This window comes from Drosophila guanche, unplaced genomic scaffold (genome assembly GCF_900245975.1).
Source record: "Drosophila guanche unplaced genomic scaffold, DGUA_6, whole genome shotgun sequence".
Taxonomy (NCBI): Eukaryota; Metazoa; Arthropoda; class Insecta; order Diptera; family Drosophilidae; genus Drosophila; species Drosophila guanche.
The window spans coordinates 2,696,237-2,707,438 of record NW_022995746.1 but is presented as its reverse complement, the minus strand read 5'-3'; the positions used below and the strand labels follow the sequence as shown (position 1 = coordinate 2,707,438).

At 41.7% G+C, this 11,202-nt stretch overlaps 2 protein-coding genes across 6 annotated transcripts; one reads left to right on the top strand and one right to left on the bottom strand.

Annotated features, from left to right (window-relative positions):
• Positions 1–1,484: 1,484 nt before the first annotated feature.
• LOC117582063 (serine/threonine-protein kinase RIO3) lies at positions 1,485–4,238 on the bottom strand. 2 transcript variants are annotated; one of them, XM_034269618.1, is made up of 4 exons: positions 4,199–4,238; positions 3,542–3,708; positions 2,734–3,484; positions 1,485–2,674 (listed from the first exon to the last, which is right to left on the bottom strand). In XM_034269618.1, the coding sequence occupies exons 3-4, from the start codon at positions 3,481–3,483 to the stop codon at positions 1,562–1,564; spliced, it is 1,863 nt and encodes a 620-aa protein (XP_034125509.1). In that variant the 5' UTR covers position 3,484; positions 3,542–3,708; positions 4,199–4,238; the 3' UTR covers positions 1,485–1,561. The 2 variants fall into 2 exon arrangements, with proteins under 2 accessions (XP_034125509.1, XP_034125510.1); XM_034269619.1 differs by lacking the exon at positions 4,199–4,238 and having other exon boundaries at positions 3,542–3,780.
• A 126-nt stretch (positions 4,239–4,364) lies between these two features.
• On the top strand, positions 4,365–9,837 carry LOC117581922 (chorion transcription factor Cf2). Of its 4 annotated transcripts, none has more exons than XM_034269392.1 (4): positions 4,367–4,557; positions 4,996–6,320; positions 6,902–6,996; positions 7,961–9,837. In XM_034269392.1, the coding sequence occupies exons 2-4, from the start codon at positions 5,173–5,175 to the stop codon at positions 8,134–8,136; spliced, it is 1,419 nt and encodes a 472-aa protein (XP_034125283.1). In that variant the 5' UTR covers positions 4,367–4,557; positions 4,996–5,172; the 3' UTR covers positions 8,137–9,837. The 4 variants fall into 4 exon arrangements, with proteins under 4 accessions (XP_034125285.1, XP_034125283.1, XP_034125282.1 ...); XM_034269391.1 differs by having other exon boundaries at positions 6,902–7,080; XM_034269393.1 differs by having other exon boundaries at positions 4,368–4,557; positions 5,200–6,320; positions 6,902–7,080.
• The last annotated feature ends 1,365 nt before the right edge of the window (positions 9,838–11,202 follow it).

The window sequence follows — 11,202 nt, the reverse complement described above, 5'->3', positions numbered from 1 at the left end:
TAGAGAACAAGAAAAAATTGTTTCTTTTTTGTTATATTTTCTACAATTTGAAATACATTTTTAAATATGCATGTAAGTACGTTGCCATGTTCCAACTCGATTTCTTAATTTGTCTATTTAAAAACTCCTATCCCCCCTATTCTGTGTGATCTCTGCCTCTTGCTCCTCTCTGCGTCATCAGCAGCACGTAGCAAACAGTCACAGTCGGGCCCCCTTATGATGGGTCCTATGTGTGGGTCTCTTCATCGTAACATATACACGAGTCATCCTCCACATACATACATATACAATGTATATGTATAGCTATGCTGCTGACGAGTGTTTTTCTCGCTTTGCGGCTGTTGCCAACGTCAAAAGTGCGCAGCGTTCAATAAAAATCAAAAATAAATAATATTTGCTACATTCAAGCACCGCAAGTAAACAATTTGAAGTCATCCATAAATACCAATGCAGTGCTGATACAGCAGAGAGTTCAATTTTGATTGACAGAACTGTGTACACAAATCCGTTGAACTGAAATTGAATGGAAGTTGTACCGGCAATGGCATGATCTGGTCGATACTTTGAAGCCAATTGGTGCAGTAATACAAAAAGTTTATTATTTTTGAGTAAATTATAATATTTTCGGCAATTGAGCTCTGTCGAAAAATCCTATGTGCCAGAGTAAGCTTAAAACGAGAGAGTGTAGAAAATATAAAAATGAAATAATCACTTTGGTAGTGTGTTTTATGTATAGTATTCTCATTGATAAGCAAGGGTACAGCGAAGCAGACTTTAATTGGCCAGCCTCAATGAGCTACAACAAATCGACACACACTCCACCATACGTAGGTAAATATATGCACATAAAACTGCTCTTAACTGGATGCTGACGTCACACTTGGACTATTTTTCTAAAGTCCAACTTACGAACGCATCCATCACGTTCGTTATTTGTTGCTGATGCTATAACTGATTGATGAGCCACTTCCTGGAGCTCTCCTATAGCTGGGGATCCGGCAGCGGCTCTGCAGCGCGCATGGAAATTTTACTCCGCTTCGTAATCAATTGATCAAAGATTTGTCCAAGCTGGGAATCTACCAATTAAATGGGGAAAAAACTGGGCACACACAAAATGAGTTCAATTGCCGGGTTAGCTTCTGTGGGCGTGGCACGTGTAGTCATTGTGGATGACATTTGCATTAATCTTAATTGATTAATAACAATTCAAGATCAAAGCCATTAAAAATGCTGAATGCATGGAAGTTAAATGTAAATTTCAAAAATTATAATGTTAAATATGGAACAAAGGCAAGAACTAAACATTGCAAAAAGACTATTTTTGACAGCCTTCTTAAGCATAATTTAAAACAGCAAATGCAATTTACAATAGTTTGTTTTGAGTTTGTGTTATAGTCAAGCCACTCGACTACAATAATCATTATATTTTATATGGTTTTGGAATTCAATTCAAATTTCAATTACCGCTTTCCAATTAACAAATATCGTTTAAATATCATCTAGAAAACACAAACTAGAGTTGTTTATTTGTCAAGGAAACACTGGCTGTTTTGTTGTAGTTTTAATGTTTGGCAGTCTTATTGTCCTTATCCTTGTTTTCCTCTTCATCGGCATCGCTATCGTGCTCATCATCCTGTTCGTTAGTATCTTGCTGCTGCTGCTGCTGCTGCTGCTTTGCTTTGCTTGCCTCGCGATCCCGCTGTGACTTCTCCCAGGCCAGCTCGAAGGGATACTCGAGAGGCTTCAGTTCGTCTGGACACTCCTGCTGATTGGGTGCAGTGGCCTCGTTGATGGACGCGCCACGTGTGTGAATCCGCTCCAGCATGGCAGCATTGTGAGTCTCCGCATTGAGATTAGTTATATATTCGAACAGCTGCTCCTTGCTGTAGATGTTAGGCAGTCCGCGTCTCTCGAAGAAGTTGACAATGTTGCCGCAGTCCCGCATGAGGAACTCCAGGGCACTGGGATGCTTGGGCTCCACACTCTGGGCCACGTCGATGAACCAGCACTTGCCCTCGAACCAGAGAATGTTGTACTCGCTGAGATCGGCATGGACCAACTTGGCCTCGTTGTACAGCTTGTGCATGGCCGCAACAATCTCCTCGTAGGCGCAGCTGAGCTCGGCAGCACTCAGGCGGGCGTCCTTCAGCTTGGGAGCCGCATTGTGATTGTCGCCGATAAAGCGCATGACCAGAACATGTTTCTTCAGGACGACCACATCGGGCACATTGAGGCCAATGTTCTGCATTCTCATCAGATTGTGCATCTCCTTCTCCGCCCACATGTTGATGATGACGCGATGATTTTGCTTGCTGAAACGATCCTTGAAGCGATAGTCGTCCTTGATGTAGCGATCCCGCTGCTTGAACTCATTCAGTGTCGTCTTGAAGATCTTGATGGCACACTCCTTGGGTAGGAGGTTAGGCGCCATCAGCACACCGCTTTGATGGCCATGCTCATTGCTGCCGGTGTAGCTGGAATCGGAGTTGGCGTGCAGTATCACCGCCTCCTTGCCCGTGGAGATGATGCCATTGATCTGTTCGAGTACTTGATTGTTGATCAGCTTGTACAGCAGCAGACGAGTGCTGGCATCCAAGCCCATTTCGGCAGTGGCCACTTTCTCGTGACGATCGGAACGTCCTCGTCGGGAGTAGGCCTTCAACTGGTTGAACACCTGCAAATGGAATTATGTTAGCAAGTGCAGCTTTAACATCTTATCCGTTGCTACCACACCTTGTTGGACAGCTTCATGTCGAAGCCAGCTCCATCACCAGTGGGAAACTCTGGGGGAAACGACATCACGCGCTGGGCATTACGAACGGCGCACAGCTGCGGATCGTGCTTGGTGATCATTTCGCCCTCCTTGCTCATTTTGAAGCCACACCTCGGTATGGACTCCAGCCTCTTTTCGTTGGTCTCGAAACGATCCCAGTCGTGCCTTAGACGCTCCACCTCGTCCTCCTCGTAGTCATCCTCCTCGGTGTCGTGCAGGAACTCTGCCTCGCCGCTTCGTCGAAACTTCTCCAGCGTTACAGTCACTTTGGACTGCTTGTTCTGCTTCTGTTCGATGCGACGCAGCTCCTCGTTGTACTCGTGATCGAATTGGGACTGCAGCATTTGGGCAATGACTGCATCAGAGTCGCCGCCACTGCCGCTGGCCTCTTCCTCAAGCAGGGCCAGCACCTCTGGTGGCAAGTCGGCATCTGCGCACTCTTTCAGCAGAGCCGAGTAATCCTCCCACTCTTCCGTCTCGCTGTTGGTCTTTGCTGATATCGCAGCCACGTCGGAGTAGCTGGCAGTGTCCGTCGGAGAGGCTGCTGCCCCCTCCCAGATGGATGATACTTCTGGCTCAGTGTTCTTTTGGGTCTGCTGATGTCGCTTTACTTCTTTGTTGTGCAGGCGATGGGCATACTGCTCCGACATGATATCAGCTAGACTCGTGGTCAGCACTGGCTCCTGGGTCTTGATCCATGGCGACGACATACTAGCAAATAAATCAATACAGAAATTTGTTGGTGATAGTTTGCATTGCTCAACAAACCTTTTGGCACTTTCGACTTGGTGGATCGGCTCCTGGTCGGTGGTAATTTTGGAATTTTTGACGATTCTTTGAGCTAGTCCGCTGGCTTCCAGCAGCACTATAGGCAGTCGAATCGTTCCCTAATTGAAGACTGTTGATATTTATACCGCAGTAAAGGTGAAATTCACCTGGCGAAGGATTGCAACTTTTGTGCAAAAGCTTTTTTATTGTATTTCGCAATTAAGTTTGTTTTTATTTCACAATAAATTTTTGTTTGGTATTTAATCGCTACAGCGAATTGGATGGTCGCACCAGGTGACCGCAGAATTATCGATGAGAAAACATACCGAAATATACCATCTCATTTTAAAAATATACCGCAAATATAATGATATCTTAAATCATTTTCCTCGACTTTGATGTTCTATTTGATATTGCTAGCTTGCAAAGACTTTTCACACTGAAATAATAATTTATTTCGATTGAACAATGAATTTGGTTCATTATAAAAACTCATTTTTATTGGATTGTATAACATATGACTAATAGTTTAAAAATTTGTATTTGAATTTTTCTGTAATGTTCGGGAAACCTTTCCTGCGCTTAAACAGTCAGAGTGTGACCGCAGAATTATATACCGCATGACCCTCAAAAAAGTTCCGCCATTTATTGTTGTACAAATGTTGTGAAATTGTCAGCAAGTGCTTATTGGGGATGGAAAACCCCATAGAACAAAATATTTATGCGTGCTTTTTCAATTTAGATTCTCAGATTGAGCTATCGATGGCCATCCACTCTGCGTTTTGCAGCACTGAATTCAGTGCAAAACGGAATGTGCAAAAGTATCGATGCCTGGCGATACTTTTTGTTGTACTTGTACATTTTTCGCCAAAAATAATAATAAAAGTGAAAAATTTTTTTGTTAATATATTTTTGTTGTACAAAGGAGAAATGTTATTAAATTAGTCGGGCACCTTTTTCGCCAGCAGTAACGGCCGCATAGAAACCCCGAGTGCAATAAATACGTGCTAACGCTGGTAAGAAAGATGAAACAAAAACGAGACCGAAAAAAAATCAAAATAGAATTCCGAATTTAGAATATGACAGACCAAAAAAAATTTTCAATTCGAACGCATTGCCTCTGCCGCCGCCGCTGCCGCTGCCGTCCGTGTGGGGGGACTTGGGGGTCAAACTTGAGAGGGAAAAGAAACGAGATCGGGGCGACAGAAGTAGAAGCAGAAACAGAAACATAAGCAGTGAACCAGTGGCAGGGCAGAATCGGCGGGCGGCAACTGATTTCCGATTTCGTCTTGGGGGTTTTGCGAGCAATGGTTTCTTGTGAAGATCTGTGCTAATTTGTGCTTAATTATTACTGCTAATCCTCTCCAGCCAGCACCCACACTCCCGAAGCACGCGCACACGAACGTTGAAAAGAATACTGGTGTAATTATTATTTCTCTTCTTTTCGTGGACAGAGGGCGCCTCTCCATCATCATACACTAACCGCCAAACCGCCAATCCGCAATCGCTACTGCTATTCCACCTTACGCCACTAAAAAACGCCACATTCGCCATAAAACATACCAAATAAGGAGCAACGCTTACGCTTGGGGCTTTGGCTTTGGGAACAGTCTTTCGTGTGATAGAGTGAAATGATAAAGTCTACCACAAACATACAGGAACAGCGTCTGCCACGTCCCGAGGACCAGCCACAGCAGGTGCATCCGCCGCAGCCGCCGCCCCCACCGCCGCCGACGCATCGAGTGGCCGCCGTGATAGCCAACATGGACACACTGAAGACCGCCTTTCTGCCAAATCTCAGCATGGACCCCAACGTGCACGTCAGTCCGCACTACTGTCCCATGTGCCACCAGCAGTTCGAGCGGGCCCAGCACGTTACAGAGCACATGCAGCTGTGTCACGGCATAACGCTGAACGCTCAGGGAGCGATCACATCGCTGGAGGCCGCCCAACAACAGCACCAGCATCAACAGCAACAACAGCAGCAGCAGCAGCAGCAGCAACTGAAGCCCAGCTATTCGTGCATTAACTGTGATGAGAAATTCGGGAGCGCCGTGGATCTGGACGAGCACCAGCGAATGACGCACCAGGCGACCGCCTTCCTGGCGCGTTGCCTCGTATGCAGCATTTACGGCGTGCATTCGGCCACGCCGAATCCCAACGAATACAAGTGCACGCAGTGCGGGTCCGTCTGCACGACGTCCATGCTGGCGGCGGGGCAGCAGGCGTTCATGGAGCAGCAGGAGGCGCCCGTGACACCCGACGAGCTGCCGGCCATAGCGCCGCGTGATATGAGACTGACGCCAGAAGAGCAACATCACCAGCAGCAGCAGCAGCTGCAGCAGGAGCACCATCAACAGCAGCAGGAACTGCTAGAGCAACAGCAGCGGGAACTGCAGGAGCATCAGCAGCAACAGCACCACCAGGATGATCTTTCTGGCGACCAGGTGGCCCTCAAAGTGCCGCCGCTCACCGTCAAGCTGAACAAGAATTCAAATGGTGGCTCCGTCGCCCATCCCCAGGTCATCATCAAGGAAGAGCCCCTCAGTCTGAGCGACAGTGGCGATGTGGTTAACGCTGTCCCCGTCTATGCCATTCAAGCGAATCCCGGCGTGCAGGCCCCGGCCTCTGGGGCCGCTACCAGTGTGCTGGTTAGCGCGAGGATCGTGACCGCGGATCAGGCGCACAAGATCCGGCACAAATGTCCGGACTGTCCTAAAACATTCAAGACGCTGGGAACCCTGGCCATGCACCGCAAGATCCACACAGGCGAAGCAGAGTAAATTCCATTTCTATGCGTTCTATGTGAAAAGTGTATTCCCGCCGAACAGCGTGACCAGCTCTAAAGTGTGTAGCCATGTGGTCACACTTTTCTGCGGGACAACCGTTATTCGTTTAGGGAGCAGTCCTGGCTGCAGCACCCAAATGGAACCATTCGATTTGAATCGCTGTGTGATTCGGTTCCGTTTGGGTCTGTCTGGCCTGGAGACTCTCCCCAGCTAACCGTTATATTTTTACCATATTGTACATATATGATTTTTTTGTTTCCTTCGGACCAGCTGGGCGCATGGGCGCGCGCCCCTTAAGCGCCTTGGGGCGTGGGCCATGCGCTCGTGTGTGATGTTTGTTTTGCAATTTATTTTTACATCGACTGTTACTAATAATATAATTCTGATTTTTCTTTCTTTTCTCCCGCGCCATCTCTCTATTTATTTCTCTATCTCTCTCTCTCTCTCTTTCCATTTTTCTGTGCGTTACGTTTCTTCGCGCTATTTTGACAAAAAAAAAAACCAAAACTGTATATCTATGCCAATTCTTAACTCTCCATTCTCCGCTCTCCACGTCCCGCAACTTCGACAGCGCCACGCCCAAAGAACGCCCCTACACGTGCTCCTACTGCGGCAAGTCCTTCACTCAATCGAATACACTAAAACAGCACACTCGCATACATACAGGTGAGAAACCATTTAGATGTGGCTATTGTGGCAGGGCGTTCACTGTTAAGGATTACCTGAACAAACATTTAACGACTCACACGGGTGAGAAGCAATATTTTTCAAATCAAATCAGTCAGTCAATCAGCTATCAACTCAACCAATCAATCGACTCGTCAATCAATCAACCAATCAATCAATCGATCAATCAATCAGTCAATCAATCAAAAATTGAATCACTTCAATAAGCAATACTCAACAAAAAGAGAAACCTCTGTATGCAAGTCCATTCTCATTTGCCATTAATCTCTTACTCTTACTCTTACTCTTACTCTCTCTTAATCTCAGTCTCTGGCTCTCTCTCTTTCTCTCACCGCTGCGCAGGCTGTCAAAGCTCGCTCTGCGCTGGCGCAGCCAGAAGAACATGGCAAAGAGAGAAAAGCACGCAGCACAAAGAACAGTTACGATGATCAGTGCCATATGTTTTTGCCATACTCTTCGTTGAGCAGCCAAAGAAAAAAGAAAAAGAAAAAACTTCACGTTTCGGCAAGCCGAACTTTACATATTCTCACAGAAGAAGCATTAGCAATATTTTTGGTTGCTTTTTCTGCTAGGGTATGCAATTGCAATTGTGATAATCCAAATCCGTATCGCCCGCCGCCTCATCTCATTACGTAATAATATGTCTCGTATGCATTCTAACACCACCAAACCACAGCCAAATATATACACACACATCTTTATATATTATACATATAAAATATATATATATATATATACAATATAATTTATATATAGTTTGATTAAAACGTGCAAAACCCTTTTGATATGCATATTTATACTGTACCCACACACACACACACACACATCAATCAGTCAATCAAACAAAGTTTTTGGTACTGCACGCACCATGACACTTTTTGGCGTTGGAAACGACATGTGCTAACCAAGTGTCCCAATCTTCCTTTCGCCTTCGTTGTTGCAGGTGAGAAACCGTTTCATTGCGGCTACTGTGAGAAGTCCTTCAGCGTGAAGGACTATCTCACCAAGCACATACGGACGCACACCGGCGAGAAGCCGTACACCTGTCCGTATTGCGATAAGCGCTTCACGCAGCGGAGCGCCCTTACGGTGCACACGACCAAGCTGCATCCGCTCTAGGGCAGGCCTGGCGGGGGCCGTCTACCCGCTGTTGCTGCCGACCCCGAGAAGCGGTCGACGACGTAAAGGAGCACCACACCACTCCTTGTGGAGGGTGTGGCGATCAGTGGCAGTGGCAATATACAAGAAGCAGTAGCGATAAGCAGGAGCAACAAACTAGAATGAAAGACCTTTTCAAAGACGACACACACACACACAAACACAAGAAGTTAACTGAAGCGGAGCAACGCAACCAACGACTGGCAAATCTCCTCAGAAGGGATGCTAGATACTAAATTAGATTTTCGTTTTCAAACAAATCAAAGTTGTACTAAACACTAGTGTACTTTTATAGAATCTTTAAGTTAATGCAATCGATTTTTGATTCAATTTGGTTATGTAGATGTTTGCAATTTTATTTTTTTATATACTATATATGAATATCGTATATTATTTTTGTTATTCTATGAGATTTTATATGGTGACTCCTTAGCGCACACTCACGCACCCACGCGGCGCTATATATATATATATACACAAACACACACACACACACATTTATTATATATGTGTATATATAAAGAGAGACAACTATTTTTTATTCATATACTTTGTGGCAATATTAATTTTATCTCAAACTTGTTTGTAAAACGTTTTAAAAAAACAAAGAAGGGAGCACTCAAGTCTACGCGAAAACTTAAATTATTTCTTAAATTATACATTTATGTATTCGAACTCAAACAACACTAAATTATTTATTTTTCATAAAACAAAAACACTATTCGAAATTTTTACTCAAACCATGAACAAGAAAACAAAAAACAAGAACTCAAGAAACCAAATCATTTCTTCACTATTTGCATACGAGCAGGATCTCGTTTGTTTTGGCTTTAAAAACTTTATTTACTTTTAATCTGTTTAGCTTGTTTTACTCAAGAAATGTTAACCATTGTTTATTTTTTTAATTATTTAAGTTAAACGTGTCGCTTTTGTTTTGTTACACTAAACAGTGAGATTGTATAAAACTAAACCTTAAACTTAAAACTAAAAAAAACTATAACTAAATAGAGAACAAAACAAACAACTAAGCAATTAATTTTACAAAATTTTGCATTTTTTAACGCAAGTCAAAAAGTATTTAAGGGCAAATTAAAAATGGAAAAATCTACGCTAAACGCAACACAGCTTTATGCGCCAAACTAGAACATTAAATAAATTTAACATAATCTAAACTAACAATTTATACAATTGATAATTTTGATAAACAGGCTTCAAGTTGTTTTTGTAACATATATACATATGGATGTACTTTATCCAAAAGCGAATCCAAATTCATAATTTTTACCACTACTTAAAAGCGATTTTTAAACAAAACAAAAAACGATTACTTGAACGAGTTGTTCGTACTAAAACAAACTAAAACTGTAGCAAAACCAAAACCATGTACATTTTTATAACATAGTGTTATATAATTATATAAAAAAAATATATATATACTATATGTAATATTAATGCATAATACACTCAAACAAATTGTCTACCTAAAATGGCACATAGCACAGCAACAAACGATGCGCAGCGCATGTAAAACCAAAATAAATTCTAAGTACTAAAAAACTGTAATTTTTTAAGTTTTAAATAAACCGAGATGAGTTGACGATCAAAAGCAACAAACAAAGAAACAAACAGAAACGAAGACGAACAGCTTATCTAACCGCAAAACTAAGCAAATTAATTAACTAAGTTCTAAGTGAATATGAGAATGTATGAGTGTGAATGATAATGGCATAACGAAGTAATCATGTTGATAACGATACGTACTAAATACCAATTAACTATTAGATATTAGCCACGAAAACCGATAACGAAGCCAGACAACACGCACACGAAAGTGAACAAGTGAGTAAATGGAAGGTAAACTGTAATTAAAATGAAGTTTATTATATACATATATAACTAGATATTATTATGATGTATGTATGTACTTGCAATCTAAATTTACGTGAGCGAAACCTAGTAAATATTCGAGCAATATTTCAATTATACATAAATATATATACAAGATGAACTATATATACAAAATAAAGTCCAACAATGTAGAAAGATTATATACGAAAAGAAAACGCTCCCACAAGTTTGATTCACTGAGGCTGGAGGAAGATGTGTTATAAAAGTCATTTATAATATTTTTACTAAAGTATACGAACTATTGCCATTTCTATAATTTTTTTTTTTAATTTTAGGAACACGAGTCATCAGCTTGCTGGAGCACATCCGATATTTATTGCCCACTATAATCTGCAATCAATCCCCAAATAACTCCAAACACAACACTTACAAGATCATTTAGTTTAGTTTATTTAGTTTTTGTTGCTTGTTTTTTTTCTGTTTTAATTACAATGAACGAATATTATGAACACTATCACACTTTTAAAATGTTTTCGGTTTTTCATAATTTTTTCTGTTTTTCTTTTCGATCCTCTTTTGGGTTGTAGTTTCATTTGCGCTGAGCAACTAATTTAGTATGCCTCTCCTTGCATTTTGGTTTTTATTGTAATGCTGATTACATTCATATATGTATATATATTTATATATAATATAAGTTGTTATATATTTATGTATGTATATGTCATATATATTTTTTACACACACACTTTTGATCAAACGCAATCAAAAAGTTGGCTCAAAGTTTTTTCATCAATTTATTTCATGTTTTGGGTTCTCTATAATTTGTTTTAAATGCTCAATTTGTTGCATGCATGTTGTATGTTTACCTAATTTAACCATTTGCCATGTTTTACTCGCTATCTGTATATATTTGTTATATGTATATGTGTATATATACCATATCCCATATAAATGCCCAACGTAACTGTACTATATGTTTTCTATGGACTTGTTTTCCTCCCAAAACATTCTAACGAGCGCATCCAAAAATGTATTGCGTGCATTTGAAATGTATTCACTTTGTGGTTTATTTTTTTCCAAATCTCTCCTACTGCCTTCGAAACAACGGATATTAAACATTCTCTGGGATTCGATCTAAAACTTGGGGAAATCAACTGCAAATAGGAATAATACTTGAGA

What these genes read in the sequence shown, in the direction of transcription:
- LOC117582063 (XM_034269618.1), bottom strand. Translation starts at nt 3,483, where the DNA reads ATGTCGTCGCCATGGATCAAGACCCAGGAGCCAGTGCTGACCACGAGT. An exon ending in ACATGAAGCTGTCCAACAAG is followed by an intron (nt 2,675 to 2,733) that starts GTGTGGTAGCAA and finishes TTCCATTTGCAG; the next exon opens with GTGTTCAACCAGTTGAAGGC.
- LOC117581922 (XM_034269391.1), top strand. Translation starts at nt 5,173, where the DNA reads ATGATAAAGTCTACCACAAACATACAGGAACAGCGTCTGCCACGTCCC. An exon ending in ATCCACACAGGCGAAGCAGA is followed by an intron (nt 6,321 to 6,901) that starts GTAAATTCCATT and finishes CAACTTCGACAG; the next exon opens with CGCCACGCCCAAAGAACGCC. An exon ending in ACATTTAACGACTCACACGG is followed by an intron (nt 7,081 to 7,960) that starts GTGAGAAGCAAT and finishes TCGTTGTTGCAG; the next exon opens with GTGAGAAACCGTTTCATTGC.